Source organism: Orcinus orca, chromosome 15, assembly GCF_937001465.1.
Source record: "Orcinus orca chromosome 15, mOrcOrc1.1, whole genome shotgun sequence".
Lineage (NCBI taxonomy): Eukaryota > Metazoa > Chordata > Mammalia > Artiodactyla > Delphinidae > Orcinus > Orcinus orca.
The window spans coordinates 26806615-26827109 of record NC_064573.1 but is presented as its reverse complement, the minus strand read 5'-3'; the positions used below and the strand labels follow the sequence as shown (position 1 = coordinate 26827109).

General features: G+C 51.0%; 1 protein-coding gene across 1 annotated transcript in view; it reads right to left on the bottom strand.

The window, feature by feature from the left end:
* Window positions 1-4542: 4542 nt before the first annotated feature.
* Window positions 4543-20495, bottom strand: part of LOXHD1 (lipoxygenase homology PLAT domains 1) — a 202363-nt gene continuing 186410 nt past the window's right edge. Inside the window, exons 38-41 of the mRNA XM_049697900.1 lie at window positions 20004-20174; window positions 13539-13671; window positions 12032-12190; window positions 4543-6460 (exon numbers count right to left, since the gene is read on the bottom strand). Coding sequence (XP_049553857.1) covers window positions 5980-6460; window positions 12032-12190; window positions 13539-13671; window positions 20004-20174 — 944 coding nt within the window. The 3' untranslated portion in view covers window positions 4543-5979. The remainder of the gene's footprint in view (window positions 6461-12031; window positions 12191-13538; window positions 13672-20003; window positions 20175-20495) is intronic.

Sequence of the window (20495 nt, the reverse complement as noted above, 5' to 3'; positions counted from 1 at the left end):
ATAATTCAGTCTGAGTCCAGAAGGCCTGAGAGCTAGGGAACGGTGGGGAAAATCCCAGTCCCACTGGTAGGAGGAGACCGATGTCCAGCTCAAGCAGACAGGCAGGAAGGGAATACGTTCTCCATTCCTCTGCTTTTGGCTCTATCCAGACCCTCCAGGTATTGGACGAGGCCCACGCACACAGCGGAGGGCTGGTTACTTTACTGAGTCCACCAGTTCAAATGCTCATCTCATCTGAAACACCCTCAAAGACACACCCAGAAATCATGTTTAATCTGGGCGCCCTGTGGCCAGTCAAGGTGACCCAGCAAGTTAACCTGCACCTTGTCCTCGCCTCACTCCCAGGCCTCCCCAGCTGCTGCACCCCAGCAGACACTGCGTGGCCCCAAGATGACACCTGGCCTCTGGCCCTTTCTTCTCCCCCACACTCTCCATTACCTGGAGGCAGAAAACCAGAGCCTTCCCCGCCAGGCACTGTCCTTTCTGCACTCCCCTTTGCCCTGCACGTAGCCTCACCTGCAAGCAGGGTTCCTTCCCGCGGGGCCTGCACTTCTTGAGCACTTTCTGTCCCAGAACCCTCCCTGCCCCCAACCAGCCACAGCTGAAGTTCTTCCACCTTTACATACCTCGAGCTTCCAGCTAACATTTCATTTGAGGAGAACCCCTGCGCTTGGACTTCCGGTGGCACCTGTTAGCTGTGTGACTTTGGGCAAGTTACTTACACTCTCTGTGCTTCTGTTTCTTCATCTATGAAGTGGGGATAACAATAGCACCTGCCTCCTAGGTCTTTCTGAGGATTTAATGAGCTCACGTGTGTAAGACACTGTCTGGAATATAGTCAGCACTCTATAAATATTAGCCATGTAGAAGATGATGGTGATGTTGTTTTGTTTTTTGTTAAATCCCTGCCTTCCATAGTATTTCTCCTTCTCTCCGTCTCCTTTTCCTGGAGAGTTTCCCAGGCCCCATCAATGTCTGCTCTTCCCCTCTGGCCATTCCACGCCGTGGTCAGCCACTGGTAGTTGTCTATCCAGTAGGAGGGCTGGTGGCTGAGGCCTCAACACCAAGACACCGGGAATCGCTGCTCCATTAAAAGTCTTTTCCACATTCAGCTGGAGATTCTAGAAGAAAAGCCACATTGAGTCCTCAAGGCTGGAAGCATCTTCCCTCCAGCTCATTAGCAACACTGCCTCCCACCCCCTCCACCATCCCAGGGCCCAAAGTTCCCCTTTTAAATTTAGGGTAAAATGTTCTTTCCTCCCTTAAAAAGTCATTCACTCAGGCCCATCATGTCAAATCTCCTCTCCTCTAGGCTCCACTACTCTCTTTGTCCAGGGCTGAGGTCCCCCACCTGTCCCTGGAAGCTTTATCTTGCCTCACTCAGGGCATATGGGTGTCTGTGGGTGAGTGATGCTTGGTGCTGCGCTCTGTCAAGGGGCCGGGACTAATGGGGGCACCTGTTCAGGACAGACACACAACACCAAGGGTCCTCAGGAAGTGGGGCACCCATAGGACTTCCGACCTCATGCCATTGGAGCCCACATAATCAGAATTCAAGAAGGGGTGTATCTGAAACGGGCTGAGTGTACTTATACCAAAATCTTGGAAGAAAAGCGTTCTTCAGCCAAAGAGCTGAGAAAATAAGATGGAAGGCTTTTGTGTAACCTGCTTAAAGCAAGTGTTTCTTAGACGCCGGTGCAACAGCTCCTGTGTAAGTAGCTTGTGCTAACTGCGAATGAGTCTTTTTTCTTTAATGTGGACCCCCAGGATACTTATTTGGAAGTACTTTGTTTGTATTTGTAGCATTACATTTAAGGTTCTCTCCAAATGTTCTTTAATGCTGACTTATCTCTAAATCAAGGGAGGAAAGATCACACTGATATAAAACCTTGGCACTCAAGAAGCCATCCTTTTAAAAAATCTTTTGTTTTCTTCACCCAGAGTCCTGGTGAGGGGTTTGGTCTTGGCTGGAGGAGAGGTGGCATCCAGGGCCACCTGCCATGGTTGACCACCCCAGTGATGACCAGGGGCCATGTCGGCAGCAGGGGCCTTAGGATGAGAGGGGTTCAGGAGGGACCTTCCCAAGAGAAGGGTATGTCATCATCTTCCCCATGGCTGGTTGCTGGGTCTCAGCCTTGGAATTCGGACTGTTGGGGTACAGAGCTTTGTGGGGGCTTTGGGGAGAAGATTGTCTTTCTTCTAGGGCCAGGGCTGAGGGTGAGGCAAGAGAGATGCCCTGGGTGCAATGTTTAAGGAAGCCCCAGCTTCGGGTGCCAGCCCTGGCTTTGCACAAGCCTGAGGTCTAGCGCCTCCCTCAGGTTTGCACCCTGGGCGCCCTGCTTGTTCCTCCCCATCCCAGCTTTCCTTTCTGCCCTGCCAAAAGGGGGATTCCTGTGCCGGCTTGCAAGGAAGAGGCAGGAATTGAGAGGTAAAGCCCAGCCCAGAGGCAGACGGGTGAGATTTTGAGCGAGCCCTCCCCTGGGGGCTTCTCACGGGTGTCTGGAACCCCTTCCTCAGGGCAGAGGGCAGGCTCGGGGGCAGCAACAGGTGGGAGCAGAGGGCAGCAGGGACTCCTCCTTTCTCTACCCTTCTCCCCAACACCCTGGTAAGTGGGTCTCCCTCGACCTTTGCCTGCAGCCTGGGTGGAGGAAGGAGAAGTGTAGGGCCCCAAGGGAAGGCAGTGCCAGCGCAGAGACGCAGGGCTGTGGGGATGGGACCTGACACACGTGGATTCTGCAAGGCTCCCCGCTCCACCGATGTGCATGTCTCCCCCACCTCCGCAGAGTGTGAAGGGCATCAAACAGCTGAGTGCAAGTGCAGCTTTGCCCCTGTGGGACCCTTGGTGAGTCAGAGCCTGCCCTGGTCCTCAGTTCCCGCCCCTACAAAGCAGGGAGGCTAGACTGGTCTGGTCTGTTTTTTGTCGTTGTTGTTTGTTTGTTTGCCTTAGTGTCCACACCTAAGTGATGATATACCATATTTGTTTGCTCTGTCTGCCTTTTTTTACTGACCATTATACCCTCCAAGCCTGGGGCCTCAGAACAGGGTGGGAGGGAGGGGTGGACGGTGGTGAGGAGACTTAAGAGCACAGGAACAGCCCCAGAGGAGGCACAGCAGAGGGTATGGTGGGTGTGGCCTTGCTGGAGGGTAACATGCTGGATGCAGATCTGTGGGCAACCGGCCCAGGTCCCGAGAACTTGGGGAACGAGGCAGGTGGAGGGGTGCCCTGTGTGAGATGAAGTGCACCCGGATGAACGGAAGGCATAACAGTTTCGAAGGGGCTTTCACAGCAGTAGTTTCATCTGATCTTAACAAGTCCCCTGAGGGGAAGCAGAGGAGGCAGGGAAGGTAAGGGATGGAAAGAAAGTTGACTCAGGTCATGGAGTATGTCCCCAAACCAGACCTGCCCTATCCCAGTAAGAGTGAGCCAACATTAATTGAGCACATCAGCAACTGACAAAACAAGGGGCTTTTCCCATCCAATCTTGGCTGGTTCCACAAGACAATAGATGATGCATTCCATAGTGAGACTGAGTGGCACTTGCCAGAGGACACGGCAGAATGCGATTTTAACTTTGAACTGAGCCTCGTCCTCCAGGTATGACAGAGGATGGAGAGCCTGAGAAAGGGGCCATGGATACGAGGGCAGGATTTTCAGAAAGAGCTGAGGGTGGGCTGGGAGTATCCCTCCCTTCCTCCCTCCCTCCCTTCCTTTCTTCCTTCCTCCCTTCCTTCCTTCCATTTGGCTGCCCTTTGCCCAAGGCTAGTGACTGGGGTTTCAGTGGGGCTATTTGGAGAAAGGGATGTGTCCAGAGAAATCGTGTGGATGAGGGATGGGCTGACCGGCCACTGACGGCAGAGACAAGTGGTCTGAATGCCCAGAGTTTGTCAGAGCAAAGGATGCCAGAAGACATCCTATTGGGTGTCTTAGATCCTAAGCAAGACAGAGTGGGGGTGGTGGGGGTGGTGAAGGGCCTGAGATGGAACCCACACAAGTGCTCATGGGAGGAAGGCTCCAAACAGCTGCCAGTCCAGAAAGGACACTGACCACAGTAGCGCCCCCAAGAGGAAGCTGTCCTCGTCACCTCTCTTCCCTGCCCCCCAGGGGTGGGAAACCGGGGTCGGCTAGAGCGGGGAGCAGGGGTAAAAGGGCAAGGTGGGGACGAGAGGTGAGGCTGACCCCACACTCATACACACATACATACCTGTATGCACATCGACACACCCACACGCTCGCTCTTCACTCACTCTCGTTACCACTTGTGATAGGACCGAACTGGGGGACGGGAGGAGGCTCAACTCTGAGTGGAATGTTTTGGCCTTTGTATTGGAGCCACACATTTAAATTACAGAACTGAGATGGACTTTGTGACTTTAAAGTGGTTGTTGGACGTTTTATTACCTATGAGAGTCCAGAAGAGTTATGAGGCTTGCCTTAATTTTCATCCAGGGACAAGGGAAGAACCGGCTCCAGAAGAAGATACAAATAAAGCTGTTTAATGATTCCTTCTCTCCCACCCCACCCCAGCCCCCTTAAGTCCTGCTTGTTTAACATGATGGGCAAACCCTTCAGTGCAGGCGCTGAATTAACTACCTGCATTTTAACTCACGTAGTCCTCATAGTAGCCTACAAGGTTGGTATTATCATTCTTCCTATTTGACAGATGAGGAAACTGAGGCCTGAGAGATGAGGCAATGTGCTCAAGCTCTCCCAGCAGGGAAAAGGAAGAGCTGGGACTCAAGACTGCTTCTTGCTGCCTCCGGGCCTGTGCTTACTGCCACAGCCTCTCTCCAAGGGTCTCCGAGAGCTCAGAGCCATGAAGCCTCACCAAGTTTACACCCGTCTGGGCTAGAGGGTCCACGGTGACACAGCAGAAATCCTGGTACTGGGTACCTCCTACAGGAAGACTTCCTGGCCTGATGCACCTTTCTGCTCAGTCCCACCCCTGCCTCCGCAGGAAAATCAGAAGTCAGGGGCTGAGTTGTACTGCACCCCAGCTGTGATTGTTGATCAGGATGTGTGTGTGTGTGTGTGTGTGTGTGTACGTGCACATCTGTGCATGCACATGATTATATGGTTCTCTTGCTGCCTCTCCATCAGGGTCACATCCCCCTTGAGAGCAGAGACCACATCTTTATTTTGTTCCAATCCCTTCTCAGCTTTCAGTCCACATTGCCCACAGCGAGCCATAGTTCTAAACACCACCGATGCCCTCCTCCCCTCCAAGCCCGGGTGCAGCAGGGACCAGGCAGTTCCAGGCACTGTTCCAGGCACCTTCTTCCCCCTCTTCCCCGCACCCTATCACCTGCTCAGGTCTCCGGGTCTCAACTGTGTTATCACTGGCTGGGGCAGCCAGCCGGCACTTGGCAATGCGTCCTTTGTAAAGTGACAGAAAGACTCATGTACCTGTTCACAGGGTCATAAATCCTTCCAGCTAAAATTCTTCCTCCTGATGTTTTTCTCTGTTTGCCCCTGGATTTATTGAAACTGGGAAAAAGGATGCATATCTAAGTGAGCAGATGCCCAGATGAGTCCTTTGCAGGGTGTGGTTGGTAATAATTTAATTAGCCCAGCTTTTCTGGGAAAAAAGTGTTAATTAGTTTTTGCTTAAAATACATCATCTTGATGGCCTCTTCTTCCCCACTTCTATCCCCTGGGTGAAGCCCCAATTTCCCATCCACACGTGGCAGCAAGCTTCAGCCTGGTCACTGCTATTATTGAAAAAGAAAATGCAAAAAGTTATTTTTGTGCAGCAACGGATTATGACACAGGTTGATGGATTCATCTGGATCCAGGAGACCCGAGAGGGTGTAGGACCCCACAAGCCGTTGCCCACAATGGCCTCTGAAGGACCATGGAGCTCTGGCCCCCAGTCCCAGCTCCAGGAGGCTTTCGGGAAAGGACTGCTGAAAGCCAAGGTTGGGGGGAGCGGGTGTGGTTGGGACAAGTTGGTGGGAAGGGGGAGCGAGGGCCTCTAGCCCTCATACGGAAGGGAAGAGGTCTCTCCAGGTGAGCCCGTCGCCCCGCTTCTGGTCCAGCCACCTGCCGCAGGTGAAGATGGTGGCCACGCCGGTGCTGGTGTTGGTGATCTCCACCTTCTCCACCAGCCAGCCGGAGCTGTAGCCGCTGCTGTCGTGCTCCAGCCGCACCTTGCGCAGCTCGCCCAGCTCCAGCGTCTCCAGGAAGAAGTGGTCGGTGCTGCCCCTCTCGAACAGGTTGCGCATCTTCTGCTTCAGCTCCCGCTTGCCCGTGTCGCCGTTGGCCCCAAAGATGGTCACGAAGACGTTGGCATCGGTGCCCGCCCCTGGCTCATAGCCCGTCGTCACGATGACCTCGTACTTGACCAGCACCAGGCTCTGGACCTTGCTGGCGAAGCTCTCCGTGGTCTTGGTGACCTCGAAAACCTTGAAGTACTTCCTCTTCCTCTTGAGGGGGATGAGGCAGTCGCAGTTGAAGAAGTACCTGGAAGCGGGGGGAGTCGGGGAGGTTAGTGCACACCAGCCAAGGCTCACGCCCTCCCCCAGGACCCTGGGCATCCACAAGTGGTTCCTTCCCCAGGTGACAGGATCTTAGGGTGGGAAATGTCTGCATTAAAATGTGAAGATGGGTCTCGTTTATCTGAAAGTTGACAGGGAGTGACATCTTCATAATTTTAGTTGCTCCTTGATTTTCCTTTTCCCCTCACACTCCACATCTGATCCACCAGCAATTCCCACTGACCCCATCTTCACAATAGGCCCAGAATCAGCCCACTTGAAAAAGCATGCGCTATCTCACTCTCCGCCCTGTTGCCCCTCTCATCCAAGTCACCACCACCTTTGACCTGGAACGTGTCAGCCTCCTAACTGGTCTGCCTGCTTCTCGCTACTTACTCCTCTCCACAGCATCCAAGTGAGCCTGTGGAGATGTAAGCCCAAGAATGTCGTTCTTCTGCTCAGAACCCTCCACCGGCTTCCCAGAATAAATAAAAATCACCACCTTACAAAGGCCTGCAAGACCTTACACGATCCGACCCTCCTCCCAGCGTTTACCTTTCTGACTTGCTGTCTGCCTTTCTCTAAGCTCATTCCACGCCAACCAGGCTGATCCCCTTGCCCCTTCAAAGGGACCAATGAATGATTTTACCCAGTGTTGTCAGAGGCGCTATGGGATCCGGAACAACGATCTCAGGCAAAGCCAAGTGGAAAAGTAGCTATGAAATGTGTGCTCCCAAAACCCTCGCACTTGGCTGAGTTGAACTATGAGTGTGTGTGTGTTGCACGTGCATACACATACACGCATGTGCTCATGGACAACATAGTACAAAGGGGTGCAAAGTACTTCAGTATAAAGTATTGAAGAAGCTACCACAAACAGAAGCAAGTCCAGGGCCAAGAGAAATGGTCTTGGACCAAAAAGTCCCTTCTTTACACCCTCCCCCCGCCACAATGTTAGCCTCTGGGTAATGACAGTGAGTCCAATAATTACCAAGAAAGAAGTCAGAGGGCACAGTGAGAAAACACTGCATAGGGTGTAAGGGGGCCTGGGGTCTGCCCCAGTCCTGCCACCTACTACCTATGTGACTTTGATTTTCCCATTGGCAGTGCTAGAGGTTTGGACTGAACAACTGCCATGGTTTTTTTCCCATCCAAATCGCTTTGGAAATAACAGCTTAGGAAATAAGCAATCCTGGCACTGGCTAATGATTTCAGGAACACAGCCCTGAAAGGGCGTGCCCAGTGGTGCAAAATCAATTTTTAGATGAAAATACATAACAGTAAAAAGAACTTGGTTTTCTGCTTGCTCACTAAATGCCTGGACTTTGCATTCGTGCATCTCATCAACTCCCACAACAACCCTGAGTCATACGTAGACTTCGTCTTCCCATTTCACAGAAAGGAAATGAAGGCTTGGAGAAGAGAAGTCACTGCACAAGTTGACACAGAGCTGGGGCCCAGAGACAGCCTGCCTGGCCACCTGACGAGCCAGCCATTTAAAGACACTTCACAAGAAATCATTACTCTGTCTTGAGATCTCTCTGCCCCCAACTCGTCACTTGATAAATCTAGATTGTTGTTACATACCATACTTTCTAAGAGGGAGATATAATCACATTCTTTGCTTAAACATTCACTTAAAATGTATTTCTTTATGCAAATGCCCACTAATATACATAATTCTATATAAATGCAAAAATCCTGTGATCATATGGGTGTTCTTCTAAATGCATTTTCTTTTCCTTTTTGCTTGGCTCTATCTCCTTTTTCTCTTTCCGTACCCCTCCTGCATCTCGCCTTCACCTCAGATAACCCATGTAACAGCTGTAGATGTATCTTGCCAAATTTCCCTCCATTTCACCCAACCCTGCACAGACCCACATAGACACAGACACATTCGGGACATCAGTGTTCCCTTTACAAAATGGCAGCATATAATGCATTCTTTCCCATATCTTACTTTTCTCACTCAACAATACTTCCTGGGAATTGATCCAAGTCTTCTGGTACATATTTAAATCTTTCTCTTTTTTTTTAATAAATTTATTTTTTTATTTTTGGCTGCATTGGGTCTTCGTTGCTGCACTCGGGCTTTCTCTAGTTGCAGCGAGTGGGGGCTATGCCTCATCGCAGTGCGTGGGTTTCTCACTGCAGTGACTTCTCGTTGAGAAGCACAAGCTCTAGGCACGTGGGCTTTGGCAGTTGTGTCTCACGGGCTCCAGAGCGCAGGCTCAGTAGTTGTGGTGCACAGGCTTTGTTGTTCCGCGGCATGTGGGATCTTCCCGGACCACGGCTCGAACCTGTGTCCCCTGCATTGGCAAGCAGATTCTTTTTTTTTTTTTTTTTTGCTGTATGTGGGCCTCTCACTGTTGTGACCTCTCCCATTGCGGAGCACAGGCTCCGAACGCGCAGGCTCAGCAGCCATGGCTCACGGGCCCAGCCTCTCTGCGGCATGTGGGATCTTCGCGGACTGGGGCACGAACCCGTGTCCCCTGCATCGGCAGGCGGACTCTCAACCACTGTGCCACCAGGGAAGCCCAGCAGGCAGATTCTTAACCTCTGCACCACCAGGGAAACCTAATTTGTTGTTTTTAATGGCTGAAAAATATTCACTGGTGTAGTTATAAGACGTAATAGACGTAATTATAAGATCACCAAAATGTGGGACCTCAGGGCTTTGTGGAGTTAAGACTCCAGCTGCAGAACATGCCAGGCTGTTCCCACTGGCAATGGGGGTAGGGTCATGGGCGACAATAAAGGCAAGGCAGAGAATAACAAACAAAAACATGAACATGCTAAAAAAACCAAGTAGAACATGATCACACTTCTGTGAACAGTGTGTGTGTGAGACATTAGAAATATGCCAGAGAGAACAGGGTCACCAAATGCTCAAGATGGCCATCTCTGATGGGTGGGGCTTTAGAGAATTTTTCCTTTGTTTTACACACTTTTTTTTGCCTTATTTGAATTTTAAAATGATTATGTATTATATATGATAATGGGATAAAACAACGATTCCACTTTGGGTTTTAAAAAAAGAAACAAAAGCCTCTCTGTGTGTCCTTCCACCGAGGTCCTGAGGATATTAGTGACGAAACAGAGCTGGTCAGAAACGCTGAAGAAGAAGAGTCAGGACTGGAATCGGTTGGAACATAAAAATTTGAGATTGTTGTGTTTATGAGGTTAAATTAATTTGTATTTCATGGAAATCCAAATATTATGGTCCAACATGCTGGTTAGAAAGGAAATGTGGATCCATATACAGTGCTAGTTAAGTGGTCTTTACACAGTAGAATTTCAATGTGTTCTAGAATGGTGACACGAAAATAGCCACAATGATGGAACACCCCTGTACTGTCCCCTCTCTGTATAGAGGTGATATTTTGTTGGGGGGAGGTTCTCATACACCAGGAATCACAGGCTTGAGACCAGCGCAGGTAGGTAGGCTGGAGTATGACTTCTGAGAGCCCTCCAGGCTGGAACCCCTGCCATCCTTCCCCTCCCACCAGACTCTAGAGGGCATCCAGCTCTCTTCCCTGAGAGGTGCTGGGTTATGACCTGAGGCTACACAGCTAATCTGTGACAGCTCTAGCATCTGGGTGTCTGCACTCCCTGCACCCACTTCCCTTTGGGAAGCTCCCCACTCCATGGACATCCCTCCCTCCCCTTCCAGCCCAAGCACCATGCTGACAAAAGGCCACACTCTTGAGAATGTAGGAAAAGATGCTTCACTGGGAGTGGCAGATTCTTTCCACTGGATGAAAAATCCTATAACAGCCCCAGGACTGTGGGATGGGAAGTTCTTCACCCCCTTCCTCCTGACGCTAGAAGGTGCCGAGTGGTGCTGAGATCTTTGGCTCTCTCTCTCACAGCCAACACTGTGGATTTAAAGCTAACTCAGGTGGTGACTTATTATTGTATTGTATTGTTTTGTTTATTTGGGGCATTTGCAGAGGCGCAGTATCAGCAGCCACGCTCCTTTCCATAGGGAGACAGTTCAAGTTGCAGAAGGGGCTTTGACCTGGCCCTGGCTCGCTGCGTGAGCTGGAACTCTTCCAGACCCCTGTATCCCACCTCTCAAGTCCTTGTCAGTATTGCTCTTACAGGATTTACTGTTGTAAATTAATTGCTCTTTTCTCAAAAAGAGCAATAAATAACATTGCAATAAATAACATTGCAGCCTGAGAGGGAAGCTGCTATGAGCTGAGTTCTCTCCTCCCAAATTCACATGTTGAGGTCCCTAACCCCCAAAGTGATGGTATTTGGAGATGGGGGCTTTGGGAGGTAATCAGGTTTTGATGAGGTCCTGAGGGTGGGGACTCATGATGGGATTAGTGCCCTTATAAGAAGAGGAAGAGACGCCAGATCTCCCTCTCTCTTTCTCTGCCAGGCGAGTACACAGAGAGCTAGGAAGAGAGGCCTCATAAGAACCCAACCCTGCTGGCACCCTGATTTCTGACTTCCAGACTCCAGAGCTGTGAGAAAAGAATGCCTGTTGTTTGAGCCACCCAGTCTGTAGAGTCAGTTATGGCAGCCTGAGATGGCTAAGACGGAAGTTCAAATGTGAGAACCTTTCCTGCTTAAATCCCAAACTGGAAGCTTGGTCAGAGGCAGCCAAGTCCAGGGAGCCTGCAGGTGGCAGGTCTAATGTGGACAGACATTTCTCTGAGAAGCTGGGCTCCTGAAGGCTGGAGCCTGAAGCTGGGACCCGCCTGGTCAGGCAGGGCTGCTGCTTCTGTCCCATGTGCTTCTTGTGAAAGGCGTTGCCAGGAGCAGGGCCAGGCCGGGAGGGGCACGAGGGGAGCTGGGGGTGGGGGGGCGGCAGTGGTTCTGGGGGGATGTCCAGCTGCCTTAGCTGCTCTCTGGGCCTACCCTCCCCGAGGCATGCGCTGCCCTTGGCCTCCCCTTGCTCATCTCCCGGTTCCTTCTTAGTGTCTTTCCTGCCTCCCAGAGCCTCGGGGCTCTTTCTGTCTTCCAACGTGGTTACCAAGTGGTATTAATTAGAAAAACTGATGGCTGTGAACTGTTACCCAGGTAACTAAGACCCTTAATCCTGCAGAAATGCCTGACTTCCCAGAAGGCCTTGGTGGGGGAAACGTAAATCTCCTTATCTGGGGTCCTCAGGGCCCGTGGGCCATGGGATTACTCCAGCTGGTCTCTACTCTGCCCACAGGAATGGCGGGCTTTCACTCTGACTGTGGAGCAGCAGGCTTCAAAGCTGTATCTCTTTATCATTATACAGTGATCATGGGGGAAGGGAAGGAGAGACTCAGCCGTCTGGCCCTGTCTGACTGGCTCTTCTTTCCTTCCAGAGAAGCATCACTGGAGCAGCCAAGGTCATCCAGTCTAGTCCCCTGCCTCTGGGGTAAGCCTCTGGTTCAGAAAGCTCCAGAACCAGTGTAGCTGCCTCTTCCCTTCCTGCCTCATACGCCTCCTGAGTGAGGAGACCTCAGCCTCAAAGGGGACACCTCACACCCTGCCATCTGGTCTGGCCACAGGCCCTCCCCGCTGAGGGCGTGGCCCTTCCTGGAGAAGAGGGCAGAGGCCCAGGACATACACGTTGCCGTACTCCATCTCGGTGATGGTGATGGTCTTGACGTGCCAGACCAGCTCTCTCTTGGGGATGAACCGGTCCTCCCTGGCGAGGTGGCCCACGCAGAGGGAGGCAATGTCTCCCAGATAGACGCTGTCAAACTCAAATATGTCCGTGGTCCCCCTGCAGGATGCAAAGATATGGCCAGTGAGAACTGCCCATGCCCACTGAAGGAAGTAAGCATTTACTGAGTGCCAACTGTATCCTAAGCACTGGTCTGAAGAACAGAGATAGAATAGCAAGCAAGACCTGATGTCAGGTCTCCACTGCTTAAGGGTTCAGTCTAGTTTCAGAACAAGACAATCATAACCATTAAAAAGCCCTTCTGGCTACTTGGTCCAATCAATGATTGGTAATACCGAATGATGTTGGAGGTGCGTGAGGTCCTGGGCCTTGGACATTGGGTTGAAGAGGGTGATGAGATTCAGAGAGCAGAGGCAGGGGAAGGGAAGAGTCCTCTGATGTCGATCTGACTTGGCAAAGTCAAGGGATGGGAACAGCGGGATTGGAGGTGCAGACATTTCTCGGGGGAGTGATGACTTGGCTGGGTTCATTGAGGGAAAGGGCAGTGGAAAAGAAGGGAGAGGGGCAGTCTGCGGGGGGGGGGTCAGCTCTGACCATCCCCACTCAGAGGGGTTTGAATAGAAGGTACAGTGGGGTTATGGCAGGGGGAGACTTTATGTAGGCAATTCTGGACAGAGCGGGGAGATGAAGGGGGCTTCTGAGCAGTTCAGAGGTGGCTCAGACGTGCAGGAGGCGGTGAGAGTCTCCGGCGTGTGGCAGGCAGCCGGGAGTGCTGAGCAGAGGCACCTGTGACACGAGACCCAATTTTGATTTTCCTGTAAAGCATCTTAGAGGCTCTCCCCTCCCTCCCTCCTACAAGTCTATGCTGTCTTATATGATCCTTCTGCATTCTTATGGGTGAATGTCTCCCTTTTCAACTAGACTGTGAGCTCCTCATCTGCAGGGACACAGGATAATGTCTGTGTGATTCCCGGTCCTGCCGCAGAGTGGGCTTGCTTTAATTAATTAACTGATTTTTGTTGTAGTTTTCCATTAACTTTTTAAAAATTGAAATACATTTGACATATACTATTGTGTAAATTTAAGGTGTACAACATGTTACTTGGAAACATTTATATATTGTACTGTGATTGCCATTGTAGCCATAATTAGCACTTCTATCATATTACAAAATTATCCCTTCTTTCTAGTAGTTGGAATAATATAGATTCTAGTCTCTTAGAGGGGGCTCTCTTTAAATGACAGTCCCCTCTCTTACCTCTTCTAAATCTCCTTGTTTCATCCCTTGGAGCTCGAATGGGGTTGGCACACAGTAGGCACTCAATAAATTCTTGCTGGTTAGGCCCATTTGTATATTTATGGCCCCCACTAAAAGGGTTGGTTCTTGGGGTCCCTCTCTTACCCACCCCACCCATCCGCATTCCCCTGTGGGCACCCCTCTTCCTACTTCCTAAACGCCCGCTGTCTAGAAGAATTTTCCACGAGAAACTCTTTGGATCGGTTCTTCCTGCCCTCCAGGATGAGCCAGACGTTCTCCCTGGTTTCGCCTCCGTTGCCGGTTTCTATGATGATCTCATAAGCTGTGGTGGAAAAGGTGGGAGAGAGTCAGCAGAGGGGAAGCAGCACCCACCATCAGAGCAGGAGCAAACTGGCCACTCCTTGCAGGTCCTACATCTGGTCTTAGATCACAGCCTTAAGGGGGTTGGGGTGGGGTGCAGGTTAAAATCGCTACAACTGAGGCACTATAAATAGAACCTGCCTCAATTTGGGGTCTAGAGTGGTGTCCTCATTTTATCTATAGTAGCAATCTCTTTGCCTGGCAAGCATGGGAGCCACTGGGAGTGAAGGGCCAAACGCCTCTGCCTCCAGGATCCATGAGATTAGGATGAGTTTTCGGAGAGACACTGGGGCCTGGTTCTCAGGGATGGAAGATTCTGTGAGATGCAAAGTGGAGCTGGTGTGTAAAGAGAAGGGAGGAGAGGCGGGGCCCAGCTACAGAAAGGGGAGGGGAAGATCCAGTTGCCTCGAACTTTCTGTAGCAAGCAGTCTCATTCCCTGCCATCTCAGCTCTCACTCTAGTGTCGTGCTCAGCATCACGACCTCCCTCCCCCGCAGTTCCCACAAGCATGTCAGCATTTGCCAAGTGTCAGGACTGGACTAGACTCTGGGCGACACTAGAACTCATCTCTAGCCCCAGACAGAAACACCGACTGCACCACAGGACAGAATAACCTTAAACGAAGGGCCAAAATAGCATGGGAGGGAGGGTAAAGCAGGCTTCCATTACCTCTCAAACCTCACATTCCAGTACTTTCTCCCTTGCTCACTCTGCTCAGCCTCCTTGCCGTTCCAGAACAGGAGGCACGCTCCGGCCTCAGAGCTCTGCCTTGAGCATGTCCCCTTTCTCTCCCCACCCCCACCCATGTTGGCTTGACTCCCTCCCTCCCCTCCTTCCTCCCTACTCAGATGTCACCTTCTCACAGAGTCTGCCAGACCACCCAAACCACACTTCCTGCCTGATTTCCCCAGCGCCTGCCCTACTGAGCTCTGTTATCTTCTCTTATCACCTAGTACCTTCTAACATGCTAAGGAGTTTACTGATTATTTTACCGTTTATTGTATTCCCCCCTCCCACTTGAATATAAGCTCCATGAGGGCAGGGGTCTTCGTTTTGCTCACTTATAGATCCCAAGAGCCCAGAACAGTGCCTGGCACATAGGCACTCAATAAATATTTGTTGAGTGAACAATGAACGATTGGGCTGATCGCAGTAAGCTTCATGAAGAAGATGGCGTATGAGCTTGGTCTTGAAAAAGAGCCATGATTATGATCAGCGGAAAACCGAGGGATGCTCTAGCAGGAGGGAGCAGCGTAAGCAAAGATACTGAGGGGCATGAGAGGGGCTTGAAATCCACATGATCCAGCCCCACTCCCCAGGGACCAGGCTGGGATGGAGCTGGCACACGGGAGGACACAATATTTGTCTGGAGGTTTCCCTGTGCATACAGCTCTTGCTGCAGTAAGTGAATCATTGAGGATCTGGGATTCTGGCTCCAAAGGGATAGTTTGATCTCTGTGCTTTTATCTCAGAGATGTGATAAAGACAATTAGAAGGGATGGCTGTGCCTACAGCTCCATGTAACGTCAATCCCGGCCTCTCAGCAAACTGTTGCCTTTGTGACTCCTCTCAAGTCACAGGTAGAATGAATCAGGGCAAAAATGCCCACGATAGGGGAAGAGACCCCACAGCACAAGCCCTGGAAGAAGAGCGAGGCTCTGCAAGCCCGACCGCTCACAGCCCAAGGACGTGAAATGGCTGTGCCACTGCCCACGGCTAGAGGCCATTGCAGGGGGGGCATGATCCCATTGCCATTCTGCTTTCCCAGCAGCCGGTAAAGTATTTCTGCAAACCAGACACCTGTGAATTCAAAGTGGATCCTGGGCATTGTAGAGGAAATGGCTTGTCAGAGCCCAGGAGAGGAGGCAGGGAGCTCTAGGAACCTACTTGCTCTCTACGATCAACTCAAGTGGAACATTCGAGAAGCAGTGCATGTGGACCACAAGCAATCTTCTCCTCATGGCCCCGGGGAGAAGGTAAAGAAGGAAGGTGTGTAAGTGAGGACATTTACACAGATTAGAAACAAATGCGGCCAGCTGCATCAACGGTCTCTCAATCAGCATATGTCCACCTTGGAAAGTCATTTCATCAATGGCTTGATAAAAATGTGGAAGGCATGACTCTCAGTTTTGTTTATAGGTTGCTGGGAGGAAAGGACAGAGGAGGACCAGGGACCTGAAAGAGTGGGGCCGGTAGGAGCCCAGCCTAGGAGGGGTCCGTATGAGGCTCACCCCGGGGCCAACATCCATACAGGACCAGCCTGGCTGGAGAAAGTGGCTCAGCAGCCACCGTGCGAGTCACTCACATGAAGGGGCCACCAGCAAAGTCAGTGAATGTGGTGAATGTGGTTCAGGTGGCAGGAGAGGAGAGAGGAGATCTGGCTACACTTGACATCTTGCCTGGGCTCTGGGCGTGGCACCCTCAGAGGGAGATGAACCAGCAACCCAGGATGCACCGAGAGGATCCAACATCCCATCAGGTGAGTAGCTCCTGAACAGACAGGTGTTTGCCTTGAGGCCAGGACTGCAGGGGCACCTGATTCCATGCAGTAGCACCAGAGGACGCCTGGGCATCTGGTGGGCGTCAGGACCTTACTGCTCCACGTTGCCTTCCCCACCTCATGGTGTCAGGACCCTTCTCTGGTGAGCTCCTACCATGTGGTTTGCATGGGGCTGAGAGTCCTGGGCCTGGAGAGTCAGAATTATTCCCTAAGAGACGCTCTCTTCCCTTCCACCGAAGCTGTTGTGTTAGAAGGCAGTGGGGTTGCGGGTACCAGCTGCCATCTTCTCATGATGTAGAGAAAGAAACAGTTAAGAGGAAAAGGGGGACAAAGACATACTAAAACCATTGTAGCCTCTGGAGACAGCCAAGTCCCAGCCAGCTCCACCTGAAACTTCCAAGTTCTGGGAACCAATATGCTCCCTTTTTGCTGGAGCCAGCTTACGGGTGGGGTTCAGGCACGTACAACCAAGGGTCCTGACCACTCCTGAAATTTTCTGTTTGACCCCATCCCATTGGGACTGCCAAAGGATAGAAACTTCAAGAACGTAAATATAAAGATGAATTTTTTTTAAACAGAGCTGCCTTGTGGAGCAGTGAGTCTTCCATCCTTGGGGAGTTGGCCATCAAGTTGGACTGTATCTGGGCTGGAAATGTTGCAGATAAGGCTGACTGAGCAGCCCTAAAAGGCTTCAAGTGCGGGTGGATAAGAAGGAGGAGGGCTGTAAAGAGGGAGACATTGGTCTTGTTGGAGGATGTTCCAGAGAGAGAGATATTTTTGTCCTCCCAGGTGTGCATGTGTGTATGCGTGTGTGTGTGTGTGTGTGCATGCATGAGGGTGTGCATGTATGTGTGTGTGCTGTGTGCATGTGTATGCATATATGAGCATGTGATCCTACTGTTCAGGACTTAGCCTGGAGTGATTACAACAAAATCTCTGGAGTGAGACTCCGACATCAGTATTATTTGAAGGTTGCCAATGATTTTCAGCTTTGCCTGCACATTGGAATCACCTGCAGAGACAGATGCTTGCAGAGGATGGGGAGCAGCTTCAGGAATCACTAACAAGAGTTGGAGGTGGGGCTTCCCTGGCGGCACAGTGGTTGAGAGTCCGCCTGCCAATGCAGGGGGCATGGGTTTGAGCCCTGGTCCGGAAAGATCCCACATGCCGTGGAGTGGCTGGGCCCGTGAGCCACAACTACTGAGCCTGTGCGTCTGGAGCTTGTGCTCCGCAACAAGAAAGGCTGCGACAGTGAGAGGCCCGCGCACCGTGATGAAGAGTGGCCCCCGCTTGCCACAAGTAGAGAAAGCCTGCGCACAGAAACGAAGACCCAACACGGCCAAAAATAAATAAATAAATAAATTTATATTAAAAAAAAAAACCAAAGAGTTGGAGGTGAAGGCAGAAAACAGGAAGCTAAACAAGGTGGGGCAATGGATCAGTCTGGAGTACCAGCCAGGCCCAATTAGGCTGCGGCGGTACGATGAGTCGTGGTCTAGCAATCAGGATACATGAGTCCTAATGGCTAGGCCTTAGACATGTCACTTCACCTTTCTGGTTTTTGGTTTTCCTTACCTATGATATAGAGGGGTGAAGTTGCCCCCTATCTAGCTCATAGGGTGGGAGTGGGGTGGCGAGGACCGGGTGAGAGCAGGGGATGTGTGGAATGCTTTCACACGCGTGAAGCTCTGTTCAAGTATGAGAGCATATTTACTCTCACAAGTCAAGTGCGCAGAGGTGCCCCTGGGGACACAGACACAGAATGTAAGTGCCACGAGGGCAGGGTCTCTGCTGTATTCATTAGCATGTCCCCAGAACCCACGTGTCCCCAGAACCCACACTAGGCCGTGGCACTTAGTAGGTTTTCAATAAGTATTTGCCAAGTGGTTAAATAAAATTAGCTGAGGGTTGAAATGATTGGCTTGAACTGCGGCCCTGGCTCTCCCCAGGATAAGCCTCCATCTTAGGACACGGGTGTCACTGTCTCTCCCCCTGTGGGCAGCCTAGAAGGCGCCACTCTGCCCTCTGCAGGCTCCTAGTAAAGACGGACTGATCCAGGCCGTCTCCTGGGCTCCGTGTCCCTGCCCTCCCATCTCTAGCCCACACACATCCTTCTGGAAATAATGCAAGTGATGCTTCCCCTCTGCCCATCTCCCTGCCAACCCAAATCCCGTAGGTCTTAGCAGCTGTTTGGCAGGAAATCTGGGAAGGAAGCTCAGTGGTTATTCTCACAGCCTGACGAATCTCTTCTCCCCTGAACACCAATGGCCCAAGGAGCCTCTATTGCTTGTGTTGGCATTTGTATATTAGCCTCTCCCTCTAATGAGATTGTGAGGCTCTAAGGAAAACGACCAACTGCATCTTCTTCCATTTGCTGAGCACTAACGACTTGTGTACCTACTAAGCCCCAAAGCCTAGAGAGCTGCAGAGGGCTACAAACATGAGTGATTTTGTCCTTGACCTTTGGGAGCTTACAGCTGTGTAGGGAGAACTGCACATGGACAAAGGTCCATACAAATAAACTAGAAATCACAAAGCAGTGTGCGTCACACTTAGCATCTAAAATAAAACTGGGCCCCCAGTAACTTCTCAGTAAGTGCAATTACAGAAGCTGAGAGTTCACCCTCTGAATTAGGGCAGGAATTCCCATGCAGTAAAGCTGATAGATGAGTAGTTGGCCCTTGTTTGAATGCTACCAGGGACATCAGTGTTCACTGCCTCTCGAAGTAGCTAAGTCCATCATTGGGTAGTTTTGATGGCATGGTGGAGAAGGCTGAGTGGCTTTCCACCAAGGATCCACGCTTCCCTTGCCACGTGGTGTACAGTGCTTGCCAGGGAGTGACTGTCCAGCCAGGTATGGCATTACCCAGATGCCTTTACATCTAGGTGGAGCTGCATGACTAATAGAATGTGAGTTAATATGTTAAGGTAGGGGAGTGTGCCTTCTCCATGCTCTCTTTTCCCTCTGCAAGAAATGTGGCAGTCACGTGTTGAAAATGGCAGACAGATGAGAAGAGCTTGGGTCCCTGAATCACAGTGTGGAAGGCCTCTTGCCAAACACTCGCACTGGACAGTTTATTATGTGAGTGAGAAACAAATTTTGTTGTATTTAGCCATTGAGATTTGGGGGTTTATGTCTTCATGCAGCTAGTGTTACCTTAATAACTAAGGTTGGAAGATCCTTTCTTCACGCTCTGCTACTGATAAGCCTTTGTCAAATCTGTTGGATGCAGATACTAGCATCTGTATTAAAGAAACACTTCCCTGGTCCTGGATGGCCATCCACCTCATGGACCAATTACTCTTTCCCTTTAAACATCCCCTGAGGAAGGAACCAAAGAGAAAGTGGTTGGTGGAGAAGCTGGCTGCCCTGCACATTCTGTTTCCAGGAAGGCTTGATTTGGTGGCTGTTGTCACAGACATCAGTTGGAGAGAGTCCATGACAGAAAAATAAACCAGAGGGAGCATCACATCAAACTGCCCAGCCCAGCCCTCAGGGCAGAGTAAGCTTATACCCTGTGGGTTTTCCTCTACCCAATTAGTCCCTGTGATTTGGGGCCATGAGCTGGTACCAGTATCTTGGCTGTTCCAGGTCCACGAAACATTTAGCGTGCTTACTTATGCACCTCTCCAATATTATTTCCTTCATTGGGCATCTGATTCCCCTGCAGCTGTAAGAGTTCCTTCTTTAGATTTTCCAACATTGTTCCCACCTCCCTCCTGAGCTAACTCTCTTTAACTGAAGATTCAGCCCAGGCTGAATCTAAGCAGGGCCCACCGGTCTCCACACGTACTGGTCTCCTCCAGCTCATCGTGGATCTCATTGTTGGCACAGGCAAAGTCACGGACTGTCTGCCTGTCGCCCTCATTCTTGGAGAACCAGCAGTCACATTGGAAACGGAAGGTCTCATCGCGGGAATTGTCCTTCACGTCGACATAGCTCAGGTGCCAGCCAGGAAATATCCCTGTAGGAAAGAGACATGGGGACTGGGAGCTGAACGTGCTCTCCCTCCCCTATCAGACTTCCATTCCCCCTGCCCCCTGGCTGTGTGGCCCTGGACAAGTTCTCTGTCCTCCTGGGCCTTTGTCTTCTTGTTGATGAAATGAAGGGTTGGGTTAGATTATCTCTGAGACACTTCTAGCCCAGAGGCTATAATTCTCTTTGCAAAATCCTTAACTTGGGTTCATGAACTCTTAGAGGGTCGTGTATGTCCTTTAATATGTATATGTCCATAGTATGTCCACAAGGCAACCCTACAAGGAAGGCATGTATATATTCTAGTCTC